At 46.6% G+C, this 24,046-nt stretch overlaps 1 protein-coding gene across 2 annotated transcripts in view; it reads right to left on the bottom strand.

Moving 5' to 3' along the window:
- Positions 1–11,209, bottom strand: part of acvr2ba (activin A receptor type 2Ba) — a 30,663-nt gene extending 19,454 nt beyond the window's left edge. For both annotated transcript variants that reach the window (XM_084461026.1, XM_084461025.1), the window contains exon 1: positions 10,992–11,209. In XM_084461026.1, coding sequence (XP_084317152.1) covers positions 10,992–11,043 — 52 coding nt within the window. In that variant the 5' untranslated portion in view covers positions 11,044–11,209. The remainder of the gene's footprint in view (positions 1–10,991) is intronic.
- Between the last annotated feature and the right edge of the window lie 12,837 nt (positions 11,210–24,046).

Raw genomic sequence — 24,046 nt, forward strand, 5'->3', positions numbered from 1 at the left:
TCCCGACGAACCGTTTAGCAGTTCTGGGTGGGAGAGCGGCAGTTCTGGGTAAGCAATTGTCCTTCACACAGAAAACCAGGAACCGAGACAGCCCATTGCCACATGGAACAACACCTAGTCTGCTAAGGTTGTGTGTACTGTTACTGAAACACAACCAATCAAACTGATGAGCTTGAATAACTAAACAATGCCGCTGTCTCTACTTATGAATAGACTACGTGATGAGTAGATACAAGCCCCTCCCCCCTAGAGGAGCCTCTCCGTGTCTCTGTCCTATCCCAGAGTCCAGTCATCGCTATGGGGACCAGTGTGTTTACTCAGTGTGAATGGCAGGCAGACAGAGGGGCCAGACACAGAGAGAGAGAGAGAGAGAGAGAGGGAGAGAGAGAGGGAGAGAGAGGACAGGGTCACACCTCTCACACGCTCGACACACTGGGAACAATCACCATGGATGCGTGTGTGTGTGTGTGTGTGTGTGTGCGCAAGCATGTGTTAGATCCTCATATCATACACTAACACCATCCCTGTGTGTCTCTAGTGATCCATTCATAAACAGACTCAGAGCCTCCGAGGACAATAACCTCTAAGCCCAGAATGCCCTGTTGTTGTTGTTCTCTCGGCCAATCAGAGCAGCCCAGGGTTCTGGTCCATAAAGAGGTCTTATTAAAGCAGTCTATATTCAGATCCATAATCACACAGAGCTCATCAGCATTTGTATGGCTGTGTGGGTGTGTGTGTGTGTGTGTGTGTGTGTGTGTGTGTGTGTGTGTGTGTGTGTGTGTGTGTGTGTGCGCGTGCGCGCATGTGATGCATGTGTATGTGTGTCACCCCTGACCCCAGTGTGTGATGATGACAAAGAAGGTTAATCATATGGATATGGTCATTTTACATGATAATGTTCTTCTCACACACACGCACACATCTGCCAGACCAGGCATATCTACGTACTAAAGGTTATTGGTATGATGTATTACGAGGGTATTCATCATAGTGATGGAGTCCTAGATGAGCGTGGACATTAAGAGCCGTTCCCATGAAGCAAAGGAAATTGTGTTTTTATCTGTCCATCACAACGAGAGCAGATAGGAGATAGAGGGGGCTCACGCTTCAACGGCTGGCAGCAGACATGTGAACATATGACTAATATATGTGACACATAAATTACTACTGAATGATGAACCGATGAGGTGACTCCATCCATACTGCCAATCACACGCCAGATCCCGGTGTCTAAATGTGTCGGTGTGATAAGAGGAAACGCCAATGAGTGGGATCTCTGTGAAACACATGATCCTTCGGGCTACAGACCGGTGGACAACCCAGTACCTCTGAATATGTCTCGTCTGGCTGGCCCGCATTGCTGTCCATTCTCTCTCTCCATCTCTCTTACACACACACGCACACACACGCACGCACACACACCTGCCTTTCTCAGAATAACACACTCCTGAGAAGAAAGGAGAAAATCTCCAGCAAAAACAAGCAGCGGCTCTTCACTTTTTTTTTTTTACGAGGCCACTTCCAAACACTCCTCCAGTCTGCTCTCCACCTCCCTATCACTCTCTCTCCCAGCCAAGCGATTGGCAGGCTGCCAGCTGGATGCCAAAAAGGGCTTCCCCTCCTCCCTCTCGTCTCCCTCCTCCCCTCAGCCCACCCCCTCATTCAGACTCGCGCTCCTCCAGCACAATGCTATTTAGCAACTAGCAGAACCCCAGCCAGCACCACGCCGGTATACTATGCTATGCTACGCATTGCTATCCTGCACCACACTATTCTACGCTACACTACACACTTTGCCATGTTGCACTACACTACACTACCCTATGCTACGTTACGCTACGCTACACTACACTTTATTACCACAATAACCACAGCGACTACTGGACCGGCCAGCAGAGGAGAGGACAGGACAGTTGCAGAAAACGTTCTACAAGTCAGCAACGTAGCCCCCGCCCAACTCCATCCATCACTGTCTGCCCTCCTCCCTGACAGCAGAAAGAACCTGGGACAATGGAGCTGACCCACAATGCACTGGGCCCCACCATGCCAGTGAGGCAAAGTTGCAGGGAGGTGGGGGGTACCCCAGCCAGACCCACTAGCTGGCTAACAGACCCGCTAGATGGCTAACAGACCCGCTAGCTGGCTAACAGACCCGCTAGCTGGCAGACAGACCCGCTAGGTTGTGAAACTGTAGTGTTCTTGTTTTGTTAGGGAAGCTAAACAAGGCCTAGCCGGGACTATTCTTCATATGCTGCCTTCTTTTGAAAAGACGTCACAGACACTCAGATCCTCCCCCAGAAACCACCTTAGAGAAGTCAGGATAGCTTGAGAAAAGTTATCATGTTTTTGAAAGAGGGGATCTCTCTCTGTTCCAGAAGTGATGGCGATCTCATGTGCTGACCGGTGTTCTACAGGGTTCCAGAGCTCTCGGTGCTGGTCAACAGTTCTGTAGGTATGTGTGTGTGTGTGTGTGTGTGTGTGTGTGTGCGTGTGTGTGTGCAGCAGCAGCAGACACGCTTTGTTCAAGCCACACACAGCTGGTGGCTATAGGCCTGGAGTTTACCATCACAATACCCATGCCCTCACTGACACTGTCTGTCTGTCTGTCTGTTTCAATTTCAATGCAGTGTGCTTTGTTGACATGAATGTTAAAGGCACCATGAAATCAAAAAAATATTTTTTTTTATTTTGGATCACATCCTTAGTCAGTGTGCACCTATTTAACAATATATGCCAACAAAATATCGGTTTCGTTGTAATCTTAGATTCATTTTTAAGTTTTTCTTCCTGTAATGCTGCGCTCACACGTATGCGTTTCAGGCTTCAACTTTGACACTTCTCATTCACTTTGAATGAAGCGGCATCATGCGTTGCCGAACGGAATTGTGGTTGCGTTGTGGTTCAGTTGCGTCGCATTGCTCGCGTAGCTTGCGTTGAGAGTTTAGAAAAGTTCATCTTTTGAAGCGTTACCGCAGCCGTCAGCCAATGGGTTTCATTCATGAGCCGCTGATGTCACAGGTTGTTCATGCCTCTCGTCCGCCGCCATTACTCAACTGTTGTAATTTTGGCTGTACGCCGGGTACTATGTCACTTATTAAAATGTTAACAGTTTTTCAGGCGAGAAAGTAACTATGTAGATTCTCGAAATGTAATCAGTTTATCAAAATACCCCCCTCTTGACTTGTTTTGAGAGATCGCTGGCTGGTGCTAGCTACACGACAGGCTATACTGCTTAAAAAAGTCATTTTGGACAATGTGATTGGTTGTTGTTGCGAACGTCAAGCCCGCCCACTGTCGAGCGTTGAAGCAAAGCATAGCAACGCATATGTGTGAGTGCAGCGTAAAACAAAATCTCCCAAGTGTTTACATCAACAATGCAAGAGCAAGGTCAATCAATAATCTCATGACATCCACCCGTCAATCAACGCTATCAGTCTATCGAATCTGTCTAAAGTTGTTATAGCCCGCTCACTTGTCAATTTTCCAATCAAATTCCTCTAAAGGTTATGTCCCGCCCCTATAGCCTGTTTGAGTCGGAAATACGTCAAACTACGGAGTTAATGACCTCAAACATCCGTTTCAGTGGGACTTTAAAGTTAACAATATTGCCAACGGGATTCACCACAAGGGACAAAATATACAATTCTGAACAAAGATATGAAGAAGAATAAATGTAGTTCTCTGACTCCCTCTTGACTTTCTCTCTCAATCTCTCAGACTCTGACACATTCCCCTCTTTCTCTGTTCTCTCTATCCTCTCTCCATCTTTCATAATCTCTCCTTCTCTCTCTTTCTCATCCACACCATTAGTCCTCTGTGGGCTGGGAGAAGAGCCACAAAACTGTCCACACACACACACACACACAGATCCCCATGCCCTTCTCTGACACTTCAGTCACATCTCAATAGAACACACAGACACACACATGAACACACACACACATAACCATGTGTGACAGCTGGGACTGTGGACTAGGAGTCAATATTAGCCAGAGCATGTCTCCATATGGAGAACGAGGAAACCAGACTGCACACACGCGCGCACACGTACACACACGCGTACACACACACACGGACACACACACACCGACACACACACACCGACACACACACACACACACCGACACACATACGGACACACGGACATCTGTCCCAGCACAGGGGACAAGAGATGATCTCATCTACATCTCTACACACCAAACCACTATACATCTGTCCCCATCTCTCTCCATCCCTCCACCTCTCTATCCCTCTCTCTCAATCCCTCCACCTCTCCCTTTCTCCATCCCTCCACCTCTCCCTCTCTCTATCCCTCCATCTCTCAGTCTGCCCCAGCTCAGTCAGACTAGAAAAAACAGCCCAACATCAAACCACCAAACCACCTAAACAATCTCACACACACACACACACACACACACACACGCGCGCACACACGCGCACACACGTGCACACACTCTGAACGACTACCGAACAATCCACTGCCCCGCCTTTCCCCTTCCTGCTGAGCACTCTCCTGGATCAGAGAGCTTCTCTGTGCTCAAGATGTCTCTGCTGACGGGAGTCACAACACTGGGGGTGGGGGAGGGGTCAATATCCTGCTACTCTCAGAGGGGGGTCAATGACCAGCCCCCCCATCTCAGCCTCACACCTCTCTGCACAGATGGATATCAGAGGGGGGGTCCTGGGGGGGGGGGGCACTCTACAGGGGCCCAGACAGAAGGGACTCCCCCCACACCTCCCACACACACACACACACTCCAGACAGGGGCCCCCCACTCTAGACAAATGGCCTCTGCGGGGGAAAGGCCTGGGGGAGGAGGAGGAGGGGAGACCCTGGGAGAGGAGAAAAGAGGGAGGAGGTCCTCTGGGAGAGAGAGAGAGAGAGAGAGAGAGAGGGAGAGGCAGTGTGAGAGTCATCAATCCCACGCTGAAAGGAACTCTGCAGTCTGCACCCCCCCCCCCCCTTTCCTCTCTCTCTCTCTCCTCCCTCCATTCCTTCACGGCTCTGAGACGGACTGACCGGCTGGAGGGAGGGAGAGGGGGAGGAGGGGAGGACGAGGAGAGAATGGTGACTGGCTGGGAGGCCTGGTATTCAGACAGAAGCTGCAGCAATGGTGGTGTGTGTGTGTGTGTGTCTGTCTGCTCAGGCAGCCCCAGACTGGGAGCACTGGGAGCACTGGAGACAGCAGCTATATGGTAATGGCTCCGCTCTAACCATCTGCGGGTCTACGCGGGATGAGGTCACCGCTAAGGTGACACTTCCGCCGTGCCGGAGATGGGAGATCCGAGACATAACATCTGCTCTCAGCCAGAGGTAGAACTGAGACGAGATGACCCTCCTGGGCAATACGTCTTCATCAGAACGTCCTCTGGGGGGACGGAGGGAAACAGTCCAATTAGATCCAGAGCGACAGTCCAATCAGAACCAGACACGCCCAAACGGATGACCTCGTAAGAACATCTGGATCTCGCAAATTCACATTCAGTTTCCCTCTGCAGATCAGTCTGGATTTCCCCCTACCTCGAGCGATTATTCTCCGATTACGTTGTGACCGGGCCAACCGGGGACCGTGTTCTGACTGCTGTTCTGCCCCAGTGGAACATAGGCCCCTGATTGGTTCCTGTAGTTGATGACGTGAAATACAGGACATTGGCAAAACAGTAGGCTAATGACATCTCCCAATGCAACGAGTGGTAACGTTAACGCTAGTAGAATAAACACAGCCATCAGTAAGGTTATGGCCAAAATAGACTCAATAACAATTAAACAAGAACAAGAGTATGCACTAGCAGGGTTTCTTGGTGGAAAAGACGCTTTCACCGTTCTTCTGACGGGGATCTGAAAAGTTTTATTTTGTTACGCCCACAATAATTGTTTGAGATGTTTGAGAGGGGGAAGCCCGGACTGATCTGCAGAGACAAACTTAATGTGACCTCGTGAGATCAGGATGGTCTCACGAAGCTACCAATCAGAAACTCTAGAGTTATAGAAGGACAGTAGAGATGTTAGACGCGGTCCATCCACCTGTGTGTGTATGTATTTGTGTTAGACTCATCTCACCAGCCACCCACCACTGGAAATTCGTTATTGTTCCGTTAAACACCACACATTGCCTCTCCAGCTAAACAAACAACAAACACACTTTACTAATCCCAGCCCACAGCAATGTACACAAGATAGTGTTTGTGTGTGGGGGTGTGTGTGTGAGGCAGCCAGGCCAGATAGGAGGACCCAGTGTATAACTGTTTGAGGAGAGTATTCCTCCTATGCAGCAGACAGATAACAGTCATCATAGAGGGTAAACAATTCACCTGGGCAGAGAACACACTCTACCTTTACCACCGCAATGACATACACACACACACACACACACACAAACACACTCACACACCAACACACACATAAACACACACTCACAAATACACGCACACACACGCACGCACACACACATGCAGGCACACACACACAAATGCACATGCGCACCAACACATGCGCGCACACACACAAACACACACACACAGGCACACACACACTCTTTCACATACGCACACACTCATTCACATACAGTATGCAAACACTGTCCTGGCACTCAAAAACTAATAGAGTGGGGCACATAACTAACCCGGGAAATTACAGGGATACTAACAGGGCTGTGTGTGTGTGTGTGTCCTCAGGATAAGATGAGGCTATAGGCCACACTACAGCAGGTGCCCCGCGGGGATCAAACCCAGGTCACCCATTACCCAAGCCTCTACCACTATACCAGAGGGGACATGCAGAGTCTGAGTGCAGCATGGTACTAGTAGGGCCAGTCACAGTGTTACCGCTGTACGCTACTGCAGGGAGGAAGGAAGGTCTCAGTCTCCTGCCAAACCACTGTGGTCTCCAACAACCGACCAATTATGTTCCCTAAGCGCGCGCACACACACACACACACAGTGAACATGTAATGGCAGTGGTGTTGGTGGTTGTGGTGATGTTGTATACATTTCTGTGGTGTGTAACATACTCTGGAATCTGACCACATCCTCACATACTCTAGACACGCCACTGGAGGAGAGAGACAGGAAGAGAGGGAAAGAGACAGTTTTTTTCCTGGCTCAGAATGGGTCTTTGGGGGGTGATGCGCACACAATTTTGGGGGGAAACCTCTGTTTTATGCCGAGTAGTCTACCAGCATGTATAAGCCTATATTCTTTGCTGTCGTTCTGACTGAGCTCACTTTTCACAGTCACAGGAAATCTCCCGACATGACACAAAATGGATATGAAGCCAAAATATTGAAGATACTGATAACCTGTCTATTAATTATCTTGATTACTAGTGGTCCAAACCAAGGACAATGCAAGAAAGAGGGATGGGCTGCACTTGATACAAGCTATCAAACACATTTGGAGAGGATTTAAATTTTTATTCTCAATTTTTAGCATTTTGCCACTGGTGATTTTCCTTTGGCTCTGGCTAAAATGTCTTTGGGGGGCCAAAATACCCTCTATGCAGGAAAAACCCAGAGAGAGAAAGCCAGATTATTAGATAAACCTCCAGACGACCAGAAAAACAAACAACGTGGAGTGAACCCCTCTGCTAGCGCCAGTTGACAACGCTATCATCAGAGCATGCCGATTATTGTTCCGTTGTTCACAACATTTCCCACCAACATGGTTCTATATAACATGACAACTCACGTTGGGACGGTAAAACTGCAGGGATCTTGCTCGCTGATCAGATCCTAAAAAGAGATTCCTGGAACTGAACAATGTCAGGCGCCCCCCCCCCCTCCCCGCCACAACATGTGACTCTCTGCTTGTGGACAAGCACAGCTGGGCAGAGCCACAAGCTGGGTTAGAGAGAGGGAGAAAAAAAAGAGAGAGAGACAGAGATATATACTGTATAGAGAGAAACAGAGATTGGGAGAGAAAGAGACAGAGATTGAGAGAGACACACAGAGAGATAGAGAGTGTAGCAGACAGAGCCTCACTCTGGTCTCTGATGACTAGCATTCTAGAGGTGTTTCATTCACCTTCTCACAAAAAAACCCTCAAAAGGTTCTCCTGGATATGTACAGGTGTGATGAAATAAATACATTTCTTTTCAGGATAAACTCTTTAAGGGGTCTGTCCTGACTGGGAGGAGTCTATTCTGGCTGGGAGGAGTCTATTCTGGCTGGGAGGAGTATGTTCTGGGTGGGAGGGGTCTATTCTGCATGGGAGGAGTCTATTCTGTCTGGGAGGAGTTTATTCTGGCTGGGAGGAGTCTATTCTGGCTGGGAGGAGTATGTTCTGGGTGGGAGGGGTCTATTCTGTCTGGGAGGAGTTTATTCTGGCTGGGAGGAGTCTATTCTGGACCCCTTGGGGATCCTGAGGAAGGGAACACAGTGGGAGCAGCGCAGAGCTCTCTCCAGCACAGCAGGGATGGTCCTCTTCTACTCTACATCTAAAGATCTCCAGGAGAGCATCAAACCATCCTCATCACCTTGCAGGATCTGACCTTGTGACCTCCGGAGGAGGAGGAGGCTCGATGTCATGAAGCTCCACCAGTCTTCAGGAGGAGGAGGGAAAATACAACCTGTCCCTTTAAATCTCTGCTCCTGTTCCAGGCGACCCCTCCTCCAGTCTCCCCCCATCCCTCCCCCCCTCCCCCCTCCCTGCCTCAGTCCCCACTGCTGTAGAGCCCTACCTAGTGTGATTCAGAGGACTGTGTGTTAGGAAGCACTCTATAGTGAGAGCCAGGTGCTGATGTGTGTCAGTCAGTCAGTCAGTCAGTCAACCAGTCAGCACAGTCAGCACACAGTGCACCCCTCCCATACCCCACCCCACTCCACAACACCATGTGGCCAAACCTTTGAAAATCCTGCACGGCAAAAGCGCACACACACACGTGCGCACAAACACACACACACACAGAGAGCTGATTCAGTGACGCTTCTGTGATGAGAGTCCTGAAATAACAGCATTCCAATATGTCCTCCTCTCACACCACACACACGCGTGCGCGCACACACACGCACGCTAACACGCTCACGGCTGGGTGGGCAAAACCAATGGCCGCAAGGGGAGGCAGCGTCTCGGTACAGGGCTAAGGCTGGACTGTGGAGGAGATACGCCAACAAACCCTGACCCTCCTACACCACTGCACACTGGCTAGGGAGAGAGGGAGGGGGCAGAGAGAGAGAAGGAGAGGAGAGAGAGAGCTGGATACGGGAAAAGAGAGAGAGAATACAGAGATAAGAGGGAGAAAGAGAGTGAGTACGGAGAGGATAGGCTAGTACCGCCCGATAGTACGAAGAGTGGATCGTATGAGGAGTGTGTGTGTGGGTTATGATAACAGCATGGCCACAGTTACAAGAACCCTGTATATTCTATAGAGATATAGAACATGGAGTGTAGTGGGTGTCTACCAGACCAACATAGGCATGGACGCCTACTCTCCATTAGAGGGAGGGAGGAAGGGAGGTGAGAGTGTGTGTGTGTGTGCGGTAGCTCCCGTCTTCCGTCTCCAATCCAGGGACTTAGCAGCCAAGACAACCACACCATGACATCACCAGTTGGCTCAGAGCTCGAGCTAACCTCCTTCATGACACAACGGATGTTATGGGAGGCTCGCATGGCTTCTTATGCTGAAGTGGAATGATGATTATAGCAATCCTGGCTACATGTCAAAATGAGCAGAGGTAGTGACGCCAAACGTTGTTACAGTTCTGCTTACTTGAACCAGAAGGTGTCTTTTTCACATTGTAAACAATAGATATGTGGAGAAGTGACAGACAGATGGCTAGTTAACACATCTACAACTTCCCATGCCGCTGTTCTACTATTAGGTAAATAACCATTTAAAGCTGACAAACTGAAATTTCACTCCAACAGAGCGAAAACATACACAATAGGACCGAGGGCACCCCCACCCCCTCCCTCCTAACACACCCCTCCCCCAAGTCTCCCAAACAAGGAGGGAACTGGATACACAAAGCAGCAAATACACAAACTATCCGTCTCAAACAAGACAGACCTATCATCATGTTTATCCTTGTAGGCTTATAGACTTCACATCTCGATAATCTGATCAATAGTCATGACATTTAATTAAGCCGAGAAACCTCTTAATGAATGACAACAAATACTCCGGATAAGCGAGTAAGAGCACATTCCAGAATTAATTGCTGCCTGTTTACATTTTAAAACCCATCCTATGTCTAGTTGCCTACTAATAATGTAATTGAAACAACACAGCGTGGGCAGGTCGGGAGATAACGCGTAGCCTATCATAGCCGACCAATTTGATACAAAAATAACGTGCATTTATCGCCTCGGAGATCCCTGCTAAACGTTATAACCATTAGCGACCGTCAACATGATCTTAAATCGTTTATTTTGCATAATAATGAGTCATATTCATTAATGTTGTATTTGACGTGAACGTCCACACACACGAACACACAAATAATTCAAAATCTCGTGCGTTTTCTGTTAAAGCTCCACACCTTACTACTAGAAATATCTTCGCCCCGAAGGCCACATGACCAGGTCTTCATTCTCTTCATTCATATTTCAGCCTGATACGGTAGCCTGAGCTCGGCAAGTATCCAAACGTAAGCATACATGCATCCTATCCGTTCACCACTAAACATTATAATAGTGCCACAGATAGGTCGGATCGTTCTAAGTTGATAGCTGGTGATCCATAGGCGAGAGAACGTGCTGCAACACTCATACAAAGGCAAAGCTTTCTCAGAAGAGAATAAAAATAAAGAGCAAAGCAAATAATTTGTCACATCACTGTTCAGCTGCCACTGGGGTATGCATAAAACCACATGAAAAAATAACTAAGTATCAATAGACTACTACATGCTGTAGTTTGGTACGAGCTTTGCAATATCCCTCATTCATCTGCAGGAGATTTGTGATCTCACTTCCAATCCACATTGGACAGCCTACATTCTACTACTGCCCTGTCTGACTATTCCAGCTGAATACATAGATAAATAGCCACTCACCTGCACAGAAAGTTCCCAGAAGAAGTGCAGAAGTCAGCCAGGAAGCAAACATATTCCTTTAATTAAAAAGAAACACACCAGATTTTCTCCTTTTCAATCTCTTTTCCTTCGCGAACATTTATAAAGATGATCGGCACAACTGAACGAGGAGGACTGAGGGCCTACAATGTCCACCGCAGCGAGAGTTGCTTGCCCGTAGCTTTTGTGTGTAGGCTACAGCCCCCAATGCAACAAAATTGCACGGGCTAAAAATAAGTTTTACATATAAACAAATCCATTTGGAGCGGACAGATCTTTTGCTGTATGTAGAACCGACGAGGAAAAATAAAATTGAAAATTTCAAAAACGAAGCATATAATTTCTCGCTCCCCGCGTCGCGCGTAACCTTTACAACTGCCGCTCGCCGAGGACAGGGTCCGATAATCACATGCAAGAAGCTGAACTGAGTCCAAAATGGCTTCTGGAGGGGAGTAGCTACAGTAAGCGCAGTCGGTGGGAAGGCCCGGATGTTTAAATACAAAGACAGGAATGCAATCAAAGACGCTTGGACAGGGGAGGGGGACCGGAGCTATGTTGGCCGCGGGTAGCTGTCAAAACATTTTAGGTTGTAGAACATAGCCGACTGAAGGAAAGGAAATAAATAGGGATTATTTTCTTTCGGATATATGTTTTATTAACAAGAGGACCACATAGCTCATAACATAGGCTTGGGATATTTATTAGTCGTTGGCATGCTGGCGCACAATGCAGTATTAAACAAATACAAATATTTGAGTGTATTTTAATAAATTATGTTTTTTGTGTTTCTTCTACTCATGCTCTAAACTGAAATATTTAAGAATATGTTGTAATTGCATTTTATTAGCCTATAGTCATATCTTATTTTATCTGCCCTCTGTCTGTCTGTCTGTCTGTCTGTCTGTCTGTCTGTCTGTCTGTAGGTATGTCTGTCTGTCTGCCTGTCTTTCTTCTTGTCTATCTGTCTGTCTGTCTGCCTAAAGCATGTGTTATGTAACAACTTGTTTCAATGTTTTTATTTTGTCTAATTACTGGAGTATGTCCAAACACTAATCACCCTGATTATGGATCTGGCCCAGTAAAACATTAATCTCCTCAGATATCCTGAAGAACTGTGTCTCTGTAAGCCTGATTTATACAGGGAAAGTAGTCATCAATTAAATTATATAATAGTAATCATAATTTATTAATGATGATACAGAATAATGTGTAGTTTCGCCAGCAGCACAGAGGCAGAGCAGTGTGGGAGATACCATCAGGATGGAGTGTGGGAGGGACCAAGGGGGAGTAGGGGGGGGCGGGGAGGGGCAGGGAGGGGTATGGTGTTGTTTTACGCCCTGGCTGGGTATTTCTCACATTAAGGAGGAGACAGAACAGCAGCAGAAAAGATCAACTAATTTAGAGACTATTGTAGCTAAGAGACTGGAGATGATGAGGACATGAGAACTGGTGGAACTAGAGAGTAAACCCTCACACTAACACACACACTCCTCTCTCTCTCTCTCTCTCTCTCTCTCTCTCTCTCTCTCTCTCTCACACACACACACACACACACACACATATCCCTATTTGTGAAGAGTGAAAGTATTTATTGGGCATCAAATATGTACTGTATATTCTTATAGAGGCAGGATATACAGTACATATTTGAAGTCTACAGTAGCAGCATCACAGATCATGTGACTTGGCTGGAAGATTGGAGCAAGTGTAAACGAATGACAAAGTGTCCTTGTGAGTTCCAGGCAGTGGTAGCGAGTAGTTGGTTAAACTCACTTTTCAAAGGAGCGCCCCTGTTGGTGCAACTGTTAGCATGTCAGCATTATACATGTTATACTGTTTTTATGATTGTATGTCCACTGGCAACCCCCCACCCCCCAGTGATCAATATAGGATTCATTCATTCTCCTCTGACCAAACACAATGAGACAGATTATACTGGCTGATCCATGATCCTCCCGTTTCAGTCTTCCGTCTCAGTGTTCCATCTCAGTGTTCTGTCTCAGTGTTCTGTTCGTGTTCTGTTCGTGTTCTGTCAGTGTTCTGTCTCAGTGTTCTGTCTGTGTTCTGTTTGTGTTCTGTCAGTGTTCTGTCTCAGTGTTCTGTTAGTGTTCTGTCTCAGTGTTCTGTCTCAGTGTTCTGTCTTAGTGTTCTGTCTCAGTGTTCTGTCAGTGTTCTGTCTTAGTGTTCTGTTAGTGTTCTGTCTCAGTGTTCTGTTAGTGTTCTGTCTCAGTGTTCTGTTAGTGTTCTGTCAGTGTTCTGTCTCAGTGTTCTGTTAGTGTTCTGTCTCAGTGTTCTGTCAGTGTTCTGTCTTAGTGTTCTGTCAGTGTTCTGTCTCAGTGTTCTGTTAGTGTTCTGTCTCAGTGTTCAGTTTCAGAGCTCGATCTCAGTACTCAGTATCTCAGTAGTCTCAGTGTTCTGTCATTGTTCTTTGTTCTGTCAGTGTCAGTGTAAGTGTTGTGTCAGTATTCAGTGTCAGTGTTCAGTCTCAGTGTTCAGTCTCAGTGTTCAGTATCCGTGTTCAGTATCAGTGTTCAATCTCAGTGTCGTGTCAGTGTTCAGTATCAGTGTTCAGTCTCAGTGTTGTGTCAGTGTTCAGTATCAGTGTTCAATCTCAGTTTCATGTCATTGTTCAGTATCAGTGTTCAGTCTCAGTGTCATGTCAGTGTTCAGTGTCAGTGTTAAGTATCAGTGTTTGATCTTAGTGTCGTGTCAGTGTTCAGTCTCAGTGTTCAGTCTCAGTGTTCAGTCTCAGTGTCGTGTCAGTGCTCAGTATCAGTGTTCAGTATCAGTGTTCAGTATCAGTGTTGTCTCATTGTTGTCTCATTGTTGTCAGTGTTCAGACTCAGTGTTATGTCAGTGTTCAGTCTGTGTTCAGTTTCAGTGTTCAGTCTCAGTGTTCAGACTCAGTGTTATGTCAGTGTTCAGTCTGTGTTCAGTTTCAGTGTTCAGTCTCAGTGTTCAGACTCAGTGTTATGTCAGTGTTCAGTCTGTGTTCAGTTTCAGTGTTCAGTCTCAGTGTTTAGTCTCAGTGTTATGTCAGTGTTCAGTCTGTGTTCAGTTTCAGTGTTCAGTATCAGTGTTCAGTCTCAGTGCTGTGTCAGTGTTCAGTCTGTGTTCAGTTTCAGTGTTCAGTATCAGTGTTCAGTCTCAGTGCTGTGTCAGTGTTCAGTCTCAGTGCTCAGTTTCAGTGTTCAGTATAAGTGTTCAGTCTCAGTGTTCTGTCTCAGTGTTCAGTCCCAGTCTGCTGAGTGTTCTGTATCAGTCTCAGTGTTCAGGTCTGTTACAGAAAATTACAGGGCAGGTGTTTGTGTGTGTGTGTGTGTGTGTGTGTGTGTGTGTGTGTGTGTGTGTGTGTGTGTGTGTGTGTGTGTGCGGGCATTTGCGCGCATGCATGTGTGGTATTCTGACTCTGATTGGCTAATTGACCGGTGTGCGGCTGACTGTGTGGAGGGAGAAGAAAGAGAAAAGAACACTCCTTCCTTCTCCTCACACTCCTCTCGTTCAATATCCTGCCCTAATGGTTGCCATGGGAACAGCAGCTGAGTTGTGGAGCCTCCGGCGGTCAGGTCCTTTGTTGAACCCAGATTCCCTCACTGGACACTCTCCTATTTCCTTCTCTTTCTCTCTCGCTCTCTCTCTCTCTCTCTCTCTATCTCTTTCTCTCTTCTCTTTCTCTTTGTCTTTCTCTCTCTCTTTATATCTCTCTCTTTATCTCTCTCTCTCTCTCTCTCTCTCTTTCTCTTCGCTCCGTCTCTCCTTCTCCCTCTCTCTGCTTAACAACACACTATCTTTCCCTCTCCTTGAGGGAGAAGACATCTCTCTTAATAAAACTTCCTCGGCCATCTTTGATTAAATGCCTGAAGCCGGTTGTCTTTTTTGTTTTGTTTTATGTAAAACAGAGTAACAATATCATCAATCAACACCACACACAACAGTGATGGTCTGCAGCATGGCAGGTAGCCGTTGATGGACAACAGCACACACCATGACGGCCGATAGTTCTATCACTGCGACAGTGGACTCAATGGCTTCAGAATGTGTATGCCTTGTTTGGACGACCTCCTCATGGTCCGAGGGCAACATTTGGGTCTTAATTATCAGGTACTGTATATTGCCCATTTGTGGCACATTTGTGGTTCCAAACCATCTCCACTACATCTGACGTTTTCTCCATCCATAGTTGTGAAAATGTAAAGCATATGACACCAGTCAAGCCAGTTCCCAGCCAAATCAAACTATAACCATACTGATACAATGATAACTGTATGGTTGGCCACGGTCAGTCTTATAACCTTTCATGTTGTGCATTATTTTCAGATTGCCATTAATTAATTACCTTTACCATTACAAGTGTGTGTGTGTGTGTTCTCTCCAGTGTGACACACATCTGTGGAACCGTGCCAATATTGGTTTGAACAAGTGGTGTATATTCACACCTGTTCTGTCATACAGTACTAATGAATAACCCAGCACTTTTTTCAGTTCCAACCTAATCGATTAATTGTTTAATTAATTGTCTTGTTCATGATTGGATTATATTAGTTGAATCAGGTGTACCAGATTGACTGAAGCTGCAAGCCTCTGTCACAAACAGGTATCTTTAAAGTGCACACGGCCTTGCCAATCTTAGACTCATCATCAGCCTCAACTTGCAGAAACAGAAGTTACAAGTTCTAAATATTCATCATATTTAACAATACAGACGACTCAACCTTCACATGATGCTGCTCTTTTGTCTACGTGATAGTTCATATACGTACCAGAGACGACAGACAGACACCTCCAGGTATAGGCCTGTAACATGTCAGATGACCCGCTACAGTAGCCTATGTCAGGAGAGTACATATGACGTCCATACAGCTTTGCACTGTGTGGAGCGATGTGGCATAATATGGTATGGTAGTATGGTACAGTATGGTCCTGTATATGGTATAATAAGGTAGTGTATAGTATAGTATTATAGTATTAAGGTACCTTGTTATAGTATGGCATTATGGTGTGGTATTGTGGTATGGTACAGTGGTATTCTAGTATGTTATGGTATGATATAGTATGGTATTAAGATGTGGCATTATGGTGTGGTACGGTATCATAGTATGGTATTATGCTATGGTATTATTGTTTAGTAGTGTATGATATAATAGTATTATGGTGCAGTGTGGTATAGTATGGTATAATAGTATGGTATTATGGTATGGTATAGTATGGTATAAGGTGTGGTATTATGGTGTGGTATCCTTGGTGGACTTTGAGGTGTGCTTGGGATCATTGTCCTGTTGGAAGGTCCAATGACGCCAAAGCTTTACCTTCCTCATAGGATTTCCTGATACTTAATTGAATCCATCTTGCCCTCCACACGCTGCAGGTTTCCAGTGCCAGAGGAAGCAAAGCAGCCCCAGAGCATCACCGAGCCACCTCCATGCGTCAGTGTAGACAGGGTGCTCTTTTCAGCGTATGCTTCATTCGTCCTCCTCCAGACATGCCACTGATCCATAGGCCCGAAAAGTTCCAAGTTTTGTTTCATCACTCCACAGAACAGAAGCCCAAAACGTCTGTGGCTATTTATATGGTTGTGAGCATATTGGACTCAACTTTTCTTGTGCTTTTTGGTCAGTAGTGGTGTACGACTTGAACTTCAGAAATGGAGCCCTTCAGCGTTTAGCATGCGCCTTACTGTGCAAACTGAAACCTCAGTGCCTGCTGCCACCATGTATAGCTGCAGGTCTTTTGCAGTCACTCGAGGGCTTTTGACCAGCTGCTTGGTTTCAGAAGAAGTCCTGGAAGATTCTAGAGTGGCCGTCACAGTCGCCTGACTTGAACCCCATAGAAAATCTCTGGTGGGATTTGAAGGCGGCAGTTGCAATACGCAAACACAAGAATATCAGTGAACTGGAGGCCTTTGCCCATTGGGCTAAGATTCCTCAGGAACCCTGCCAGAAGCTGGTGTCTGGCTATGCATCACGTTTGCAGCATGTCATAAAAGCAAATTGTTACTCTACTACAGTAAGTACTAAAGACGCTTGTCAGGAAGGGGTTGAATTATTTTGAGAATGGAGTAGTCATTAAAAGTGGCATTTTGTGCTGAATTTGGAGAAACCACTTGTAATATTAGTTGTGTAGAGCTATTCAAATGGTTCTTATTTGATTTATTTATTTCAGACAGCTTAAAGTTTGTCAGTTTTGCCAATAAACCTAATTTGCAATTGGGGTTGAATGATTTTTATTGCGACTGTATGGTGTGGTATGTGTCACGGCGGCTCAGCCTGGTGCCCTCGGCGTCTGTCCAGGCTCTTGGAGGGCAGCTATGCCTCAGGCCACAACACGACTCATCAGGAGGACATGCAGGTTTTACCATGACTTATTGCTGTCACACTGACAGCTCCGGCTAGGGGACTGTGTGTGTGTGTATGTGTGTGTGTGTGTGTGTGTGTAGGTGGGTGGGTTTGTATGCCCTTGGCTACACATATCAAATAAACACACATGATTTGACATGCAGTCCATGTATTGACAGCCATGTCACATCCAGAGCAGAGTGGCCCTGTGAAGAGAATATATATGCTGTGCTGTACAGGCAGGCTGAAACACCACACACACACACACACACACACACACACACACACACGCACACGCGCGCGCACACACACACACACACACACACACACACGTCTCTCTCATTAGGATGTTTGCCTCGAGTGCCTAAATGTCATGCGGCTATAACAATAACAATCGATGATCATTCTGGATTACCAGTGAGTTTATGGCAGTGTGTCTGCAGGGGATCGACGAGCCATGTTCTCCTGCTCACTGAGATCAGACCTCTAACATAAGACCTAGAGGACATTCCCATGGTCTGAGAGCAACATTTGGGTCTCAGCTATCAGGCATATTGCCACCTCAGCGCCACATTTGTGGTTCCAAAACACCTCCACTAAATCTAGTGTTTTCTCCATCCATAGTTTTGAAAACTTTTGTTTTAAAACAAAACACAGTCAAAATGTTTTACCAATCAAGCCAGTTCCCAGCCAAATCAAATCATAACCACACTGATAAAATTATAACTGTACCATGGTTGGACACGTTCAGTCTTATACCTCCAAGTTGTGCGTTATTTTCAGATTGCCGTTGATTAATTAACCGTTACAAGTGTGTGTGAGAGAGAGAGAGAGAGAGAGAGAGAGTGAATGCTACAGTATTCAGATATCCAGGAAAGTGCGGTCTCCGGTGTGATGCGTCTGTGGAAGCGTGTCAATATTGGTTTGAGAGGAGGAAATCATCTCTGGAAAAACAATATCGGGGCAATACCAAACCAATCACAGAGACAATCACAGAGCAGACGGAAAATAAATTAACCCATCATGCTGCTTAGACCCCAAAACAGCTTGACAGAATTAAACTAACAATATCTCGTTCAGCCTAGTTTCACACGGAGCTGTGAAATGGACAGGTTTGTTTGGAGATGATTTTTCATTTCCGGACAAAATGTTTCATGCTGCCAAGTGGTGCTCCATCTGTGGCCTCACTCTTTATCTCAGAAGAGAAGATGGAGAGATGGAGAGAGATGGAGAGAGGCAGGGACAGACAGACGGAGAGATGGAGAGAGAGAGGTGAAGAAAGAGGGAAGAGGGAGAGAGAAAGGAAGATAGATTGGAAGAGACAAAGAGAGACAGAGGGAAAGAGAGACCAGAGAGAAGAGGGAGCAGGCAAAATGCTGCCTTGTGGCAACAATTACCAACTGTAGCATTCCTCCTGAGTGGTGCACTGCCTGAGACTTTGTGTTTGTTTTGTGTGTGTGTGTGTGTGTGTGTGTGTGTGTGTGTGTGTGTGTTTGTGCTATCATCTGGGTCTGTGTACACGTGTGTGTATGTGTTTGTCTGTATGCAGGTGAGTGTGTGCGTGAGTGTGTGCTTGTGTGTATTTGTGTGTGTGTGTGTGTGTGTGTGTGTGTGTGTGTGTGTGTGTGTGTGTGTGTGTGTGTGTGTGTGAGTGAGTGAGTGAGTGAGTGTGTGTGTGCTTGTGTGTATTTGTGTGTGTGTGTGTGTGTGTGTGTGTGAGTGAGTGAGTGAGTGAGTGAGTGAGTGTGTGTGTGTGTGTGTGTGTGTGTGTGTGTGTGTGTGTGTGGGAGTGGCTGCAGGGGCAGGGGTCTTGATCTACGATGTTAGCTATGTCCGCTCTGATCGTTCCCAGAGAATCAGCAGCGTCCCCTGGGAGGAGAGGACAAGGTGACAGAGCATGAGCGTGTATTTGTGTGTGTGTGTGTGTGTGTGTGTGTGTGTGTGTGTGTGTGTGTGTGTGCGTGTGTGTGTGTGCGCGCGCGCGCCTGTTTGTGTGTGTGTGTGTGTGTGTGTGTGCAGGGGGGATACCTGCATCTTAATGGACATGGCCTGGAGGAGAGGAGGGGAAAGAGTGAGTGAGAAGAGGAAGAGGAGAGGAGGAGAGGGTGAGTGGAGCAGGAGGAGGAGGAGGAGGAGGAGTGGGTGAGTGGAGCAGGAGGAGAAGGAAGAGGAGTGGGTGAGTGGAGCAGGAGGAGGAGGAGGAGTGGGTAAGTGGAGGAGGAGGAGGAGACGGAGGAGGAGGAGGGAAGGAAGGGGTGAGAGGAGAAGGAGGTGGTGGACGATGTAACCTATCCAGGTGAGTGAGTTCTCACTGTCTCTCTGGAGATCACACCCTGTTGCTTCTAGAATATGGTGGTTCTCCAGTGTTCTAAAGCAGATCTTTATCAGGATGATGAGTCTAGCATTTATTAACCCACGGAGCTATTATAATCAGAGTGATAAAACACAGTCATTCTTTAATCAATCGCTAGAGAGAGAGAGAGAGAGAGAGAGAGAGAGAATCAGCTGTGAAGACTCTCTGTGGAGTACAGATGGTACCTTCTGCCACATCTGATCACATCTCACCACATCGTCATTCATTATCAAACTGTAGCCTGGCAGTGGCATTTGCACTCCCTGAATATGGAGTCCTCTCCCACACGATGACCGGTTGCGTCTGTCCCCAAACCAACGCAGTGACATCATGTGAATGTGGAAGCGTGTGTGATATTATGGTCAGGCCCTATCTGTCTGCCTGTGCTGTTTAAATAACCTGGTGGGCGCTAGTGGGTCAACTTTATATTCTCATTACGGTGCTATGGTACCCTGCCCAAAATGTCCTCTTCTCTGGAAAGGTTGTGTGTGTGTGTGTGTGTGTGTGTGTGTGTGTGTGTGTCTCGTGTGTAAGTGTGTAAGTGTGTAGGTGTGTGTCCCTGGTGTGTGTGTGTGTGTGTGTGTGTGTGTGTGTGTCTTCATCTACCTCAGCAGGGAGGTGAGGGTAAGCAGAGGCAGATGTTCAAACACTGTTGCCTGGGAGATGGGAAGGAAAGGTATGCCAGGCAGGGTCAAAGGTCAGAAGAGGGGAGGGGCAGGGCAGGGAGGAAGGAGAAGAAGAAGAAGAAGGACGAGGGGAGGGTGGTATGGCCTCGCGCACAATGCATGAGGCACTGTTGACTCTATATCACTATCTAAACGTAAACGCGACCATGTCCTCTTGGTCTAATGGTACACCATGCCATGGAAGCTATTGTGCGCTCAGGATGCATTGCTGGCTGTGTTCCATGTGAAGATGTAGGGGGGAGGGGTGGTAATGCTGGAACCACTCTCTTCCTGGTCTAATGGTAGATGTCTGAGGTTGTTGTGGTGAGTCAGAGGGACCTGGGTTTAATCCCCTGACTTCAGTGGCACAAAACTGTCACCAAACTTCACCTAGCGACACCCACTGGTCAGATTACATCATTGCGCCCCCGAGACACAATGCCCTACCAATACACACTCACGGGTACAAAACACACACACACACACACACACAGACACACACACACACACACGCCTATACATGATAAGTTAATCAAATATGAATCTACACATATAAGAATGTACACTTAAGTGTTCCTCTCCTCTCCTCCACTCTCCTCTGCTAACCTGATGCACCAGATGGCAGCGAGAGAAACGGAATGTAAGCTCGTGAAATCAGGATGGTCTCCTCCACTTTCTTCACTCTCCTCCACTTTCCTCTCCTCCACTCTCCTCACCTCCACTCTCCTTTCGTCTCCTCTCCTCTCCTCCACTCTCCTTTCCTCCACTCTCCTCCTCTCCTCCACTCTCCTCTCCTCCACTCTCCTCTCTCCTGGTTGGTTCAACCCTTCAAACCCTCCCAGTTTCCCCCTATCTTACATAAGCAGCTGGTTAAGTAATGTGTTAACCAGGAGGTGTGTGAGGGCTGTGCAGCACCTAGGGGGGATCAATAAATTATCTATCTATAGAGAAACTCTGGTACTACTGTAGCCTACAGGGCAGTACTGAAAGGAACCGCTCCCTCCTACCTCCAGGCCATGATCAAGCCCTACACCACCTACCGACCACTACGCTGTGCTACCTTGGGGCGACTGGTTGCCCCGTCACTCCGAGGCCCCTGTGGTCGATCGACACGGTCACGGCTCTTTTCTGTCCCCGCAGTGGTGGAATGAACTGCCCACTGATGTCAGGACAGTAGAGTGACAATCTTTCACCGCAGGCTCAAAACTCACCTCTTCAATAAGTAATACCACAATCCTCCCTCTTAAGCACCTATTGTATTTTTAGTTTATCCAGTATCCATTTTGAGTGTCACATCTAAGATCTTAGAGAGACTGGTACATGAACAGATATCAGAATATGTTGAGCGGGAAAATCTTCTGTATGAATTTCAATCAGGGTTCAGGAAGTCCTATTCTACAGACTTTACATTAATGACTTCATCAGAAAGGAGATTGATGAAGGGAAACTGTGTGGAATGGTTCTACTTGATCTTCAGAAAGCCTTCGACACAGTTAAACAAAGCTTGCTGTTAAATAAATTAAAGGCTCTAGGGATGAATGACACCGCTATCAAGTGGGTCACTTCATACCTGACAGACAGGGATCAGAGAGTAGAGGTCAATGGCTTTATGTCAGACACCAAATCAGCAGTATGTGGGGTTCCACAAGGAAGTGTTTTAGGACCACTGCTATGAGAGATGCTTGTTCCTGTAACTTGTATTTATTCACAGATGATGCAGGTTTTCTCATCTCGCACAAAGACAAGAACACACTCCAAAGTAGGCTAGGAGAGGAACTCACTAAAATAAGCAGCTGGTTGTGTGACAATAGGCCGTCACTTCATTTAGGGAAGACAGAGTCTATTCTATTTGGGTCTAAACCCAGATTAAAGAAGGCCCAGGAGCTAAGAGTAGAGGTAGGGTCTGTGGAGCTGCAAAGACATCAGTGAAGTACCTGGGGTGTGTTTTAGATGACCGTTCGGGTGGGGAGGGAATGGTCTTGTTGGGTAAAGTTAACGCTCGCACAAGGTTTCTTGCCAGAAAGGCCAATCTGCTGGCCGTTTACTAGCCAACAGTCTAGTGCAGTGTCATCTAGATTACGCCAGTGTAGCATGGGCAGCAGGTCTGTCAACTTCATTAAAAAGAAAACTGCAGGTGTCTCAAAACAAGCTAGTAAGGGTCGTGATTGGGCTAGGCCCTCGTGACCATGTTGGAAGGAGGTACTTCCAAGAGCTCAACTGGCTACCAGTTGAGGCTAGAGTGACTCAGCTGAGGCTCAACATGGTACATTAACAACAGGGCCCCAGCAAGCAGCTATTTCTCCAGAGCTGGGGAATCACACAACCACAGGACTAGGTCCAGTTTAGCCAATCTGCTCCCCCTGAGGTGTAGAACCAAAATGGGGCAATGCTCATTTGCCTACACAGGAGCATAGGAGTGGAATGAACTGCCTTTGACCATCAAACAGAGCACAAACCCACACAGTTTTAAGGTGAATGTTAGGAAATGGCTACTAGCCAAAGTCCAAGAGTAGACAGGTAGGGGAGGGAGGGATTGTTAGTATGTGTACATGTGTTATGTAGTTTTATGTGTTTGTGTTTTAAGTGTTTTATGTTGAGACCAAGGACCCCAACGGAAATTAGTCCACAACTTTTTTGTGCAATCCTTGATATTTGTTTTAATGCATGACATGTATTTTAAACTGATATGTCGAATAAATTAAACTAAACTAAACTAAACACTTTTGCCTTCAGCACTAGAGTATGCTCTTAGTCACTTGTTTTAGAAAGGAGATGCACTTGTGAGTTCTGGCAAGTAGTAGTATGCTTTTCCTATGTTAAATGCAATTATTGTAAGTCGATTTGGATAAAAGTGTCAGCTAAATGACTGCAATGTAATGTAGATGTAATCCTCCACCTCCTTCTGCTCAATACATTCGAAAGAAGATACACACATGCTCAGGGATAGTGATCTCAGAAAGGTGTAAGGCTGGGCTCACACTACAGGATATTTAAAATCCTAACCAATTTCGAAATCAGGTTGCATCACGCACATAAGGAGAATCTTAATAGATGTTCTTCTCGCGAATCTCAAACAAGCACACATAGCAAGATTTGAAAATAGTGGCTCATCACACACTACAGGATCTTATCGTGCCCGAGGGAGCAACGAACCACTGGTCTCACCATCTCACTTGTAAAGTAGTGACATAATATAGGCCACGATGGGTCTGCGAGCCGATCGGAAGGTTTAAGATTGGAACTGTAAACCCCTCACATTACAAGATCATCTGGGCCGAACATTGGTACCGACCAACGTTCCAGATCCGATTTCTCCTCCGATTGTCGGGAGGGGTGAATCGGGGATAAATCAGCCCAAAAATCGTGTGAGCGCAGCTTTAGTTTTTCACAGTGGGAGACCCTTGCAGCTCTGCACTATTGGGACAATCAGAACATGAACCTTTTCATAGCTGTGATTGTGATGGTGATGGTGATGGTGATGGTGATGATGATAACGATGATGATGATGGCGATGATGGTGAGGGCAGTGCATGTTATTACATATATCATATCATATAAAATATCACATCGTATGAAAGGAATCTTGAATCTTGAATCATCAGAACTATCCAAAATAAGGTCCTTCTGAGCTCTCCGCTCCCCTTCTCTCCATCCCCTCTCCTCTCCTCTCCTCTCCTCTCCTCTCCT

The sequence above is a fragment of the Borostomias antarcticus genome (genome assembly GCF_949987555.1).
Source record: "Borostomias antarcticus genome assembly, chromosome: 2".
In the NCBI taxonomy this organism is placed as follows: domain Eukaryota; kingdom Metazoa; phylum Chordata; class Actinopteri; order Stomiiformes; family Stomiidae; genus Borostomias; species Borostomias antarcticus.